Source organism: Juglans regia, chromosome 7 (assembly GCF_001411555.2).
Source record: "Juglans regia cultivar Chandler chromosome 7, Walnut 2.0, whole genome shotgun sequence".
NCBI classification, from domain to species: Eukaryota; Viridiplantae; Streptophyta; class Magnoliopsida; order Fagales; family Juglandaceae; genus Juglans; species Juglans regia.
The window spans coordinates 45,916,479-45,930,946 of record NC_049907.1 but is presented as its reverse complement, the minus strand read 5'-3'; the positions used below and the strand labels follow the sequence as shown (position 1 = coordinate 45,930,946).

At 34.3% G+C, this 14,468-nt stretch overlaps 1 protein-coding gene across 1 annotated transcript; it reads left to right on the top strand.

The window, feature by feature from the left end:
* The first annotated feature begins 4,008 nt into the window (after positions 1 to 4,008).
* Positions 4,009 to 14,433, top strand: LOC108996321 (pleiotropic drug resistance protein 1-like). Its single transcript, XM_035691887.1, has 24 exons — positions 4,009 to 4,363; positions 4,545 to 4,665; positions 4,789 to 4,877; positions 4,971 to 5,055; positions 5,201 to 5,360; positions 5,484 to 5,560; positions 7,811 to 7,864; positions 7,982 to 8,072; positions 8,159 to 8,460; positions 8,566 to 8,847; positions 8,945 to 9,261; positions 9,878 to 10,038; positions 10,391 to 10,494; positions 10,592 to 10,748; positions 10,833 to 10,955; positions 11,043 to 11,206; positions 11,312 to 11,644; positions 12,310 to 12,600; positions 12,692 to 12,775; positions 12,877 to 13,010; positions 13,107 to 13,334; positions 13,418 to 13,589; positions 13,692 to 13,946; positions 14,055 to 14,433. Exons 1-24 carry the CDS (start codon positions 4,041 to 4,043, stop codon positions 14,310 to 14,312), a joined length of 4,365 nt encoding a protein of 1,454 aa, XP_035547780.1. The 5' UTR covers positions 4,009 to 4,040; the 3' UTR covers positions 14,313 to 14,433.
* The last annotated feature ends 35 nt before the right edge of the window (positions 14,434 to 14,468 follow it).

Here is a 14,468-nt window from a genome sequence, read left to right as displayed (position 1 = left end):
TTGATTGATAATGTTTCTCACTTTGTTGATATATTCCTTTAACTACACCCCTTGAGTATATGCATGTTTCTTTCCTATTCATTGTAAATTGTTACTATTTTTGTTTGGATAGTAAAAGTATTTCATCTCATTTTATTATTACAATTTTTTTTTTAAATTTTCTTATAAAATATAATAAATAATTCAACTTTTTTAAATTTTAAAATAATAATAATAATAATAAATAATATTTTAATAATATTTTATTTAACTTTCATTTCAATTTATTTAATCTTAACTCATTATCCAAACGACACTATATTATATTAGGAGATGAATGTGTGCATGTTAACATGGACGTTTGTCGTCCAAAATTCACGTATGATTTACTAATTAGGTATGTACGTCCTTATTTATTTGTGCATCTTTTATATAAAAACAAAATTATAATCACAAAAAATTTAAACATGTATTAATTTTTATTTAAAAATTTCAACCAATTATACACGTGAATAAATAAATAACTAAATTTAAAAAAAAATAATTTATACAAATTTTAATAGATAAGCCTCACGTATAAGGCCCATTGTATAAAAATAGACTCCATTGTAAACAAATAAAAAAAAATTACTTTTTGAATAAGATACACATTTTTACCCAAACAAAAAAAAAAAAAAAAACAAAAAACTTGCAAGAAATTTAATTGAAAAAATTTATTCATTATTCATTATCTCATCATCCTTAAATCATTTCATGATGTATCATTAGATAATAGATTCACAAGTTAAATATAATAAATAGTCTCCAATCATCTAATGACACATTATAAGATATTAAGAAGATGATAGAAATTGAAATGATGAGTAGTATTATTCAATTTAAGTATTCAAAACCTATTCCAATTAGGGTTGTACAGAAACCGAAGCCACCGGCTGCCACTGACGCAAATTGACTAGCCACGTCAGGAACTAGCCGGAACCGATTGGCATGCGGTGGCAATTTGAAGAAACCTACATTCAGCGATTCAGTCCTAATTTGAAGTTGAACTGAACTGCTAAACCGATCGATATAATAAAATTTTTATTTATTTTTTAATATACCCTTATAGAAACGATGTCATTTGCTATTAAATTAAACGGTGTCGTTTTATTAAGAACATAAGAAAAAAAAAAATTAAAACGAGGCTTCTTCTCTAACGTCTTCTTCTCGATTTAATATGCAACTCTCTCTCTCTCAATTTCTCTGTAGATTATCGCCATTAGGGAAATCAACGCTGATCGAGAACTATCAGATAATCATCTCGATCGGTTTTCTCCTCTCCCATCAACCGGTTATAGCTCCCTCATTTTTTCATTGGGTCGATTTTCTTCCCTACTTCCAATCATTACTCTTTGCGAAAAAGCTGAAGGATCGATGCGCGAACTAGGGTTGTGCGGATCGAACTTATTGGGAACTAGATAGATAGATAGATGCTCCATAGTCTACTACATATCTTGACTTTTTGCACCAAGAAGATTTACGCACGTTATCCATCAATTAGGACTTTATTTCTTCCCCTTAGCCTAGCTAGCTAGCTATACTCCTGCAACTAGCCGACTAGATCATTTCTTTTTTTAGGGATGAAAAGTCATGTATTGTGTACTAAGGGCACGTTTAGAATTGAAGATAATTTGAGATGATTTAAAATAAGTTAATATAGATTGTGAATAATAATAAGATGAGTTATGAATAGTAATAAGATTTATGAGTTAAAGTTACTGAATAGTAATAAATAGTAATGAGATGAGTTGAGATGAACTGAAATGACTTGTGAATCTAAACGTCTCCTAAATATTACTTATTATTTTTTTTAAAAAAAGTGATATTTATTATTAAAAATTAATTTTGTTTTATGTAAGTTTTATAGGAGAAATATATATACGGATTCTAGCTAGATGTTTACAGAATAGAGTGTATATAGCAAAGGGAGACAAGGTCTGACATCAGATGAGGACAGCAAATTAAAATTAGTGGTCCAACCAATTGAAGAAAGAGCAGCCAAAAGTAATAGTACTTCTGAACTTCCGATGTTTACAGTGCATGCATTCCACTCATATCATGTATGTAGATGAGCAAAACTCTCGAAGAATAGTTGACAACATAAATCGACATGGACCAGAGGATTTCATGATGGTAATATTATGGGAATTAGACGTTCCAGATCCTCCGTATATATGGATCAGAGGATTTCATGATGGTAATATTACGGGCATTAAAGTCACCAAGTAAAAAAATACTTACGTTAATCTTTATCGGCCAAGAAATACAACTTGTAGGAGGACGCCGATATTAATAATTAGAACGTGATTGATCTCTGAATTTTGGTTGATCAACTTGATCTGATCTCTCATCATCTTATACAATTTTATAATTATATATATTATATATAATAGATGGAAAATTTATAGAAGCAATTTCAACCTTCAAACTTTTATTGAAGTACAAAGTAAAGAGCACATATACAAAAAAGTACGTAAAAAGTACTATATATATATTATATCTTTATTAAGAATAATTTTATGTCTCAGTATCCAAACATCTCATTATTGAAATGCAAGATAAAGAACATATATATATTATATATATATAAAACAAATTAAGTAGAAACTATATATATATATCCTTAATTAAATAATGGTCATGATGATGATTTATCAACACTAGGAGTAGTACTCTCGACCCTTCTACACTCCTGTATATATGTCGATGTCACTTTGTAATTTGTGAAGTTTTTGTAACGACGTTATAAGAAAACGATTTATTCGTAATCAGTTATTTCATGCTAAAATAAATTTATATCCGTCGTAAATAATCATTCTCGTTATAAATAATTCGTCATAAATACTCATTTTTACATTATCAACATTAATTTGGGCCTAATTTTAGAAGAGGGCAGGGTTAGCAATAGGTAGATAGTGAATGTCAAATGTAATAAAGAGCAATTGAAAGAAAACCAACTGGCGACGCTGTAGTGTCATGACCTGAGCATGCAGTTTTAGCTCTTAGGAGTTAGGTGGGCTGTGAATTACTTAGTCAAGCAAGCTAGTTCGAGAGCCTCTTAATTAGGTCTATGTTAACCTTTTCGTTCAAGCCATAGGGATAATTACATTAATATATATTATAATATAGACTCGACTATAATATCTAAATGAAAAAGAACACATCTAGCTAATTGAGTTATTATTTTTCATTTAAAAGTCGATAGTTTTAGTTTATGAGTTCTTTTAGAGAAAGTAAAAGTGTCATATATATTGATGATCAGTTACGAATCTTGATACATGAATTAATTATGTAAATAAATTAAGAGCGTTCTCTCTGTGATCCCCATCAAAGCAAAATTTGAGGCGTTCTCATTAGTAGCATAAAAATAAAAGAGAGTAAAAAAAATGAGAGAAGATCAAGGTACTTGAACCAAATCTTGGAGATAAATGTACGAATATAGAAGCATTTTTGCTCTATTTATTGTATATGTATATAATGAATTAAGGTGTGCTAAGTAACTTTTAGTGCATATAGTATTTATGATTTGTAGCTATTCATGTGCATCGATCACATAGGCAGCTATAAGTATTTATATATGGATACATTTACGCATTTAAGAATATATATATATATATATAATTAAGAAGATGATGGTACTTTAATTTTATTGATAACTCTAACTTGTGGCAGAGAAATATCTTAAACAAAAAGGAGCAAATAATTATTGCAGAAAATCTCAAAACTAGACTCTTATAGAAACATACTATATATATATATATATATATATATATAATGATATCACAGTCCAAGAAAGAATAGCATTATCATGTTTTGCACGCATGATAACCTGGCCGCGTAAGTACACAATAATAGTGTTCTTTCGCCATAACACAATAACATGCATCTTACGTTTTTGTCCCATAAATTGTGGAAATTAACAGAGTTTGGGGGTTTTTGCAGGAATATATATATATATATATATATATATATATATAATATTAAGCTGTTAGTACTGCAGCTTCAAGCTTTGTGGTGGTATAATGGAAAGTGGTACTGAAGTCTTCAAGGCGAGAAGTTTGCGTGCAAGTAATTCACCTATATGGAGGAATAATGCGGTGGAAGTTTTCTCGAGGTCTTCAAGAGATGAAGAAGATGAAGAAGCTCTCAAATGGGCTGCACTCGAAAAACTTCCTACGTACGATCGTTTAAGGAAGGGCATACTAACTACATCGAGAGGTGAGGCCTCTGAAATCGATATACATAATCTTGGACAGCAAGAAAGGAAGAAGTTGATTGAGAGGTTGCTAAAAATTGAAGACGATAATGAGAAGTTCTTGCTGAAGCTCAGGGGTCGGTTAGATCGGTAAGATTTGATCACCTCTGACTATATAATATGCCAATTTTATGCATGCATGCTTTGAGTTTAACCTTTCCGATCGAGGGACCACCCTTTTGCAGGTTGCTTATAAGATACTTGTTTTATTAATGGTACTGATCATGTGACGACGACGCGTATTGTACGTTATTTATGTGAAATTTCTCAGGGTTGGAATTCAGCTTCCAACAATTGAAGTACGATTTGAGAATCTAAATGTAGAAGCAGAAGCTTACGTAGGAAGCAGAGCATTACCGAGTTTCTTCAACTTCCATGTCAATATCGTAGAGGTAGTAACCTTTAATTTGCAGATTAATACAGCGAATTGATCCTCTCATGATCACCATATTTTTCACTTTTTTTTTTCTTTCGTACACTTACCTTGTCCGTCCGTTTAACTGTTTATAAATTAGGGGTTCTTGACTTATCTCCGCATTCTTTCAAATAGAAAGAAACGTTTCACTATCCTTAAAGATGTCAGTGGAATCATCAGGCCTAGCAGGTAATTAAAACCATATATAGCATGATTAATTCGTTGTAATTTTAAAAAATTCTGGGCACCCATTTTCTCATATTGTTTATATGAATTTTGAAGAATGACATTACTATTGGGTCCTCCAAGTTCTGGGAAGACCACACTTCTGTTGGCATTGGCCGGAAAGCTCGATACGGATCTAAAGGTGAAAATTTATCTCGAATTCCTTTTCAGATTTTAAACGGTAGGCTCTTTCTAAGCTCGATCATTGGTGTCATCATCGATCTGATCTTATTTGAATATATATATATATATATATATATATATATATATCTGAATTTCGTGTCCAGTTTTCGGGGAGGGTGACTTATAATGGCCATGGCATGAAGGAATTTGTACCCCAGAGGACTGCTGCTTATATAAGTCAACATGATGTCCATATTGGAGAAATGACTGTGAGGGAAACCTTGGCCTTTTCCGCAAGGTGTCAAGGGGTTGGATCGCGCTATGGTTAGTCAATTAATCGAGGGATTTAAATTTTGTCTTTTCCTAATTCGAATATAAGTTTAAATATGTTGTCTGATGATTAATCGTTCATATATCATTACTGATTATCATGTTGGGAATGTGTAGAAATGCTGGCAGAGTTGTCTAGAAGAGAAAAAGAGGCTAATATAATGCCTGAGCCTGATATCGATGTCTACATGAAGGTCAGGCAGAAGCTGTTATTAACAACTTTATATATATTAAGCTAACTGATATATTATATTTATCATATAAAGTAATACATGAATAAAGGGTAGGAAATCCGATAAACACATTTTCATAACACTAAAAATATACAAAAAAAAAACATTAAGAGCAATTGTTCCGGCCTACCCTTTTCTGTCAAGGGAGAACCACACAAAGTGGTGAAATCAGTTTGCCGAATTGTATATGTTAAGAGAATGCTACAAATACAAAATGATTATACATATATATATATATATATATATATTTATATTTTGGCCAAAAGAAGGGCAGCACTTCCGGCACTTTATTAAAAACTTTATTTATAAAAACTTTATTTATGACAGAGAAAAACCATGATTACAAAAACCCAACTCAATAAATCAACTAAATAATTTCCAACCATACTACCTACCTACTCAGCAAGCCAAAACATCAACATAACTTCCTATGCTGAACATAAGTTGTTCCCATTCTATCCAACCTGTACAGTCCCCTAACAGAACGTGGTAATTGAGCAAACTCAAAAACGAAATACTCCTCACCCATGGCACCACTTCTAGCAAGCTCATCCGCTGCCTTGTTACCTTCTCTATACAAATGAGATATAGAAAAATCAAAGCTCTCCAAAAGAGATAATAAAATATTCTAAAAATCTCAAAGATACCAAATTATACAATATTTACCCACCAACCAAGAAACCACAATTAAAGAATCACATTCTATATCAATGCAAAAAAATCACAACTACCGACAATATTTTATTCCTTCCACTACAACACATAACTTAGCTTCATTGTTACTAACCAATCCAAAAAATTTTGAAAATACAAAATTAACTTCCCTTCATGATCACGCAAAATCTCCCCACCTCCTCCCATAAAAGGATTACCAAGACAACTACCATATAAATTTAAGTTCAATCTACCTAAGGATGGCCTTAACCACCAAACAACCTGCAAACAGCTACAATTGTTCAAAGAAATTCAAATCCCCAAATTCTACAATACCCACAAGTCACCATTCTCCATATTCCTTCCTTCAAAACCTTTTGCAATGACTCTCACCCAATGTTTAATCGAAGTCCAGACTTCCATAATATTTTCATATTTCCCATCCATCCTTGCTACACATCGGTTCACAATCTCCAAACCACTAAGCTAGGAATTAGACCCAACAACAAGCCACTTTGAGAACTCATTCTTGCTCTATTAAACCATAGCTGAGTCCACTCCCTCTAGGTTTGGTTTTCTCCAAATGGCATCTTGAGTTTAGCTGAACACTTTCTCCATACTTCATGTGCAAAATCTCCCATACACAAGATATGATCGAAATCCTCTTCCTTACCCTCTACACATCAATCACAGCGCGTCACAATCGGGATCCCCAATTTCTGTACTTGATCATCCACACTCAAGCAATTAAAAGTCGCGTTCACATACAAATTGATATTTTCTTTGGTAACCATTTATTCCATATCCACTAATTGGCCCAAGAAAATTTCGGCATTCTAATTCTGATACATTCCCATGCAAATTTGGATGAAAAACACCAATTTTTTTTAGCTTTTCATACTAAAATGTCTTTTTCCTCTATCAGATTTCCCACTTTTTCCATCACCTCAAAGACTCTTTCTATACCCAATAACATTTGGAGTCTATACACATCCCAAACATTATTAACAACAAATTCCCGAATGATGGTTGTCTTCTCTCTTCTCTAACCATAATTTCATCACAAAGAGGACCATAACCCATGAAATTATCATACCATAATGACACCCGCCCCTCTCTAACTTTTTAGAAAGAATTGTTTAATAAATCTGACAAAACTGCCATAATTATTAAAAAATTAATTTTTTTATGTGGATCTTAGATCTATTAATTTTTTTAAAAGAGAGTGCGTGAAAATTACACACGGTCATTTGTCTTAAATGTTAGGTTGTACGGAAAAGTATTTTATTTGCATGCACTTTTATCAGAAGATAAATGATAGTTGTAGTCATGAATACTCAAACGCCACACAATCACTTTGAAAAAAGTGAATATATACAAGACCTATATAAAAATAATAATAATAATAATTTTTTAATAGTAGACTCTACTTTTTTTTAAAGCGACTGCATGACGCTTGCACATTCCACTACTGCATATAATATTGCTCTTATTAGAAATGGATCTTACGTTGATAGACAATGTTTTCATCTGATTATTGACGATCTGAATCTTCAGGCCGAGGCAACTGAAGGTCAGGACACAAGCGTGGTGACAGATTATATATTAAAGGTCATATCGGCAATTTGCCATTTAGTTCTGCACTTGCGAATTAAAATGATTTTTAGGAACATCCAGTTAATATTCTTCAGTCTAGATCTTTACCTTGCTTCACTCTTGAATGTATAGGTTTTGGGATTGGAAGTGTGTGCGGATACCATGGTTGGGGATGAGATGCTGAGGGGTATTTCAGGCGGACAAAAGAAGCGTGTTACGACAGGTAAACCAACTAAAAAGCGTAAAAAATAGTATTTTGTTGTATTTATCTGTCTCAGGCGTATAAGAATCTTCAAAAATGAAATCCAGGGGAGATGCTGGTCGGACCAGCAAAGGCACTATTGATGGATGAGATTTCAACTGGTTTGGATAGTTCTACAACTTTTCAAATTGTGAATTCGATCAAGCGATACGTTCACATTCTTGATGGAACGGCAGTCATCTCCCTCCTCCAGCCAGCACCTGAAACTTATGATCTTTTTGACGACATTATTCTCCTCTCCGACGGGCAAATCGTGTACCAGGGGCCTCGTGAACACGTTCTTGAATTTTTTGAATACATGGGCTTTAAGTGTCCCGAAAGGAAAGGAGTGGCTGACTTCCTTCAAGAAGTAAGCGTAGGCGTTTTTCTGTGTTCTCCATATGTGGAGTTTTTTTGACAATCTAAAGTTGATGTTTTAATGTGGAGTCTCATGTCTATAACGGATTGGATACAGGTGACCTCAAGGAAAGATCAAGAGCAGTACTGGGCACGCAGAGATGAACCTTACAGGTTTTTAACGGTCAGAGAATTTGCAGAGGCATTCCAATCATTCCATGTGGGAAGGAGACTAGGAGACGAACTTGCAACTCCATACGACAAGACAAAAAACCATAGAGCTGCTTTGACAACCAGGAAATATGGTCTCAGCAAGAAGGAGCTTTTGAAAGCATGCTTCTCAAGAGAATACTTGCTTATGAAGAGGAATTCATTTGTCTACTTGTTCAAGCTCACTCAAGTTGGTCTATTTCTCTTATTTTTAGTTCTCTTTTTTATTGTCTTTGATGTGATATTTTTTTATATTATTAATTGATACTATTGTCTCTGCTTTTTAGCTTTCATTAGTGGCAGTTGTAGCAATGACAGTTTTCCTACGGACCAGGATGCATCGTCGTTCAGTAGAGGATGGAGGAATTTTCTTGGGTGCTTTGTTCTTCGCTGTGACTATGAATTTGTTTAATGGATTGGCAGAGATTTCTTTGACCATTGCTAAGATTCCTGTTTTCTACAAGCAAAGGGACCTCCTCTTCTACCCTTCTTGGGCGTACGCTCTTCCATTATGGATCCTCAAAATTCCTGTAACATTCGTGGAAGTTGGAGTTTGGGTCTTCATGACCTATTATGTCATTGGATTTGACCCAAATGTTGCAAGGTATTAAAGTCACTTTCATTAAAGAAAATCTAATAATTAAAAAACAAAAAAATGGCTTTTGTTGATGGTTATCGAATGGGATGCTTGGGATATTGCACGAAAACGGCTTTTAAGTCATTGAATGAAAAATATAATAAAGATTTTTTTTAACTATTTTTTTTTAAAATTTAGATAGTTTTATATTGTCACTAGATTGGAAAGATCTATATTTATCTTGAAAATAATATTATATTTTATTAAGATATAAAATAAATAATAAAATTTATATTTTTTTATTAGAATAAATATTTTAATTTTAAATTTTGATTCTATGTATACTCTATTCGATATAAAATAAATAATAAAATATATCTTTTTTCAATAGACTTATACATCACGTACTGAACTTTTATATAAGAAACAAAAATTTAAAAAACGATTTTATTAATAGTTTCCAATATGGTTATAAATTTTTTTTATTTTAATAATGATTGAGGTACAACCTTCTTTGCAATTTTGGATTTCTGAAAAAAAAACAAAAAAGAAAATTACAAAAAGGGGATCGTGTCGTGATATTTATCGTCTTTCCTTTTTCTTTTGTTTCAAATGACACTTGGAAACGCACAACTGCGCGCAGGTTGTTTAAGCAATACCTTCTGCTAGTTGTTCTAGCCCAGACGTCTTCTGCACTGTTCCGATTTATTGCGGCAATGGCGAGGAACATGATTGTTGCTAATACGTTCGGGTCATATGCATTGCTCTTGCTCTTCGCATTGGGTGGCGTTGTCCTGTCAAGAGGTTATTTTTGAGTTTATATATCTTTTGATTATTTTTACAGATAAAATGAATTAAAATAAAAGTTATAAATTACAAAAAATATTATTAAAAAATATTTTATAATATTATTTTTATTTTAAAATTTTAAAAAATTGAATTGTTTATATTATTTTGTAAAAATTTAAAAAAATTATAATAATTAAATGAGATGAAATGAAATGAATTGAAAAGACTAAAATTGAGCAATCTAATGTGTGAAATTAACAAAAAAAAAAAAGTACACAAATAAATCTGGAGAATAGAATTATTATGACTGGATTTTGGTTCTCTTTTAGTGAAAAAATGCTGCTTTCTACTCTCCTTACTTTTGCAGAGGATATAAAAAAATGGTGGATATGGGGTTATTGGCTTTCCCCAATGGTGTATGGGCAAAATGCGATAGTGGTGAATGAGTTTCTGGGGAGGAGTTGGAGCCAGGTGATTTCCTGAACTATAAGTTTCAACCCTGAAAAGCTTTCTAATTACTCTTAAGAGCAAGCTGCTAATATCTTCTTATACTTCATCAATGAATTAGGTTCGAAATAACTCAAATGAGACACTTGGAGTTGAGATATTGAAGTCCCGAGGGTTCTTCCCACATGCGTATTGGTACTGGATAGGCGTTGGGGCGCTGACTGGATTCATATTCCTTTTCAACATCGGTGTCATTCTAGCTCTCACTTTTCTCAACTGTGAGTGTCGATCTCCTATTCTAGCTTTTAATCCTTCTCAAGTCTGGAATAATAAATATATTAATGTAGGATGACTTTGTGCAGCTGGCGAGAAGCCACAAAATGTAAAATTAGAACAACCAGAAAGCGATGAACAAGGAGAGCATAAAGGCGAAGGCATACCATTAGCGCAAAGAAGGAAGAACTCAAATCATGGTATCAATATAGGTGACATGTCACGTGTATATGTACGTTAGATCACTCATATTTCATAACGTACCATTCAAACTCCAAGTAAGTTTGATCAACATGCAGGGAGTGGAGAAGAAGTTAGGGGAAGTACATCTACTGGGTCCTCTGCTGTAAGGACAGAAGAAATTTTGAGGGCCAGCAGTAACAGGAAAAGGGGAATGGTTCTTTCATTTGAGCCATATTCAATCACCTTTGATGAAATTACATATGCTGTTGACATGCCGCAGGTAACTCATGTAATTTTTTTTTTTTTTGGAATCAAAAGCTATTTGCTTCGTTAAAATGGGATTGTCTAGAACCTGGAGAATCGATCCTCTCAATTGAACATGCAGGAAATGAAGGATCAGGATGTCCTTGAGGATAGATTGGTGCTTCTGAAGGGTTTGAGTGGTGCTTTTAGGCCAGGTGTTCTCACAGCTCTGATGGGTGTTAGTGGTGCCGGTAAAACAACTCTGATGGACGTGCTGGCTGGTAGGAAAACAGGTGGATATATCGAGGGGAACATCACAATTTCAGGGTACCCGAAGAGGCAAGAAACATTTGCTCGAGTTTCTGGATACTGTGAGCAAAATGACATCCACTCTCCTTATGTTACTGTCTATGAGTCCTTGCTCTTCTCAGCATGGCTACGTTTATCCCCTGACATCGATTCTGAAACCAGGAAGGTAGGTAGCTTAAAGACAAATGTGTTCCCGTCTTTTTCTTGTTTCTTCTCCTACAATTTCTAATGCAATTGCAAGTTCATATTTAACTTGATGGAGATGTGTCTGGCTTGAACTCCCTTATGCTCCTGATGGAGTCGCTCAACTTTGGGATAGATTAGTTTTCCTTGATATCTTAGAAGAAACAAAGTTGTCTAGAGAGATATTCCCCCACTATATCTCAAAGCTTAGCAAAGTTCCATCCAGAAGAGTTCAAGCCATCCTATCGTTTAGAAGAAGGTTCCCTCACATTCTCCACATCGTTTACCATCAATCATTGATAAGACCAAGCATCATACAAAATTCATATTACCCTCTCAATCGAATTATCTCGTGACATTCATGACCTCTTGCAAAAGAGATGAGACGAATCTCAAAAAACTCAAATCTAGCCTAGCAGCAAAAACTAAAATTGGATGAGGAGATTTCCTAGACTTGGTTATTCAAAGAGAAGATCCATGTAGAAAGCCGAAGCCAACTTCATTTATAAAGAGGCTTCTGAACCTTTGAAGCTCCCTAATACCCAACCTCTCTTCCTCTCTTAGAAAGATCCTTGAAACGACTTAAGGAGAATGAAAATTATAGAAGTGCCAGTGAACTGTATTTCAAATTCTAATATGTGGCTGCAGATGTACACTGAAGAAGTCATGGAGCTAGTGGAGCTGAACCCTTTGAGGCACGCATTAGTTGGATTGCCTGGAGTTAACGGTCTGTCAACAGAGCAGCGGAAAAGGCTCACCATTGCAGTCGAGCTTGTTGCAAACCCCTCCATAATATTCATGGACGAGCCAACTTCAGGTCTAGATGCAAGAGCTGCAGCCATTGTCATGAGGACAATTAGAAACACAGTAAACACGGGAAGAACAGTAGTTTGCACCATCCATCAACCAAGCATTGACATTTTTGAAGCTTTTGATGAGGTAAGCAATGTTAAAAACCTAGACTTTTAAGCATTTTTGTAGATTCTCTTCAAAATTTGAGTAAGATACACACTAAATCACGGGGTTGCAGCTGTTCCTAATGAAACGTGGAGGACAGGAGATATATGTGGGGCCATTGGGTCTCCATTCTTGCCACCTTATCAAGTATTTTGAGGTGCGATGCATTGGAAATCAAAGATATAAAACAAACATAAATCTAGATGTCTTGTAGACTCTCTAATACGTGTATTGTGTGTGAATGTATATTTCATCTAGAGCGTCGAAGGAATTAAAGGTATTAAAGATGGTTACAACCCTGCAACATGGATGTTGGAAATTACAGCTTCAACAGAGGAAATAGCTTTGGGTGTTGATTTCGCTACAGTATACAAGAACTCAGAGTTGTACAGGTGGGTTTAATGTTTTATTACTTTACAATATCATAGTATAAATAAACCTTCTTGACCATGTGTATAAGATATTTGTCACTTGTGCAAATGTATTAGGAGAAACAAGGCACTTATTGAACAATTGAGCAAGCCCGCTCCTGGTTCCAAGGACATCTATTTCCCAAGTCAATACTCTCAGTCGTTTTTCACACAAATCAAGGCATGCTTATGGAAACAACACTGGTCCTACTGGCGGAACCCACCATACACTGCTGCAAGAATGCTCTTTACAGTTGCCATAGCCGTGACCTTTGGGACAATGTGCTGGGACATTGGCTCTAAAACGTAAGTTAATATCGACGGAGGGTAATTTGAACTCCTGTGGTTGATTGTTGCGTTATAATTTATCTTGTAACTTCCAAATGCAGTGGGAGGGAACAAGATCTCTTTAATGCGTTGGGTTCTATGTTTGCTGCCATTGCCTTCCTTGGCCTCCAAAATTCTTCATCTGTTCAGCCGGTTGTGGATGTTGAACGAACAGTCTTTTACAGAGAAAGAGCTGCCGGAATGTATTCAGCCTCGTCATATGCATTTGCACAGGTAAACACGGAGACAAAGTTTATGCACTTTATCGGTACTGATAATGAAAGAGACTTAATTTTCACGTTGATATTTAATACCATTTGAGTATTTTTTCCACAGGCTGTGATTGAGCTTCCATATGGTTTTGTACAAGCTGCGGTATACGTTGTCATAGTCTATTCAATGATTGGATTTGAATGGACTGCCGCCAAATTCTTTTGGTACATATTTTTCATGTACTTTACATTAATGTTCTACACCTATTATGGCATGATGAGTGTAGCATTGACACCAAACCACCAGATCGCTGCCGTAGTTTCCATCGCATTTCATGCACTATGGAACCTCTTTTCAGGATTCTTTGTACCGCGACCAGTAAGTATTAGCAACTTTTTATGTGCATATTCTAAAGTGATACATGCGTCTAATAATAACAAACTTGGTGGTTTTCTTTTTCCTTTGCTTTTACTTGGTAAACAACAGCGGATACCTATATGGTGGAGATGGTACTATTGGGCAAGTCCACCAGCTTGGACCATGTATGGATTGGTTGCTTCCCAGTATGGAGATGTAGAGGACATGCTTGACTCAGGTGTAACAGTGAAAGCTTTTGCAAGAACTTATTTTGGATACAAACATGATTTCCTTGCAGTGGCAGCAGTTGGCGTTTTTGGGTTTGCTGTGCTCTTTGCATGCATCTTTGGCTTTGGTATCATGGTCCTTAATTTCCAAAGGCGATAGATCGGTGATCTGATTATATAAATATATATATATATATATATATGTATGTATGCATTATAAAGATGTTTCAGCATTAATGCTAATGACTATAAATATATCATGGGACATTGGATGTAATGTGATCAGACTTTCTTCATATTTATTGCCAGTACGGTG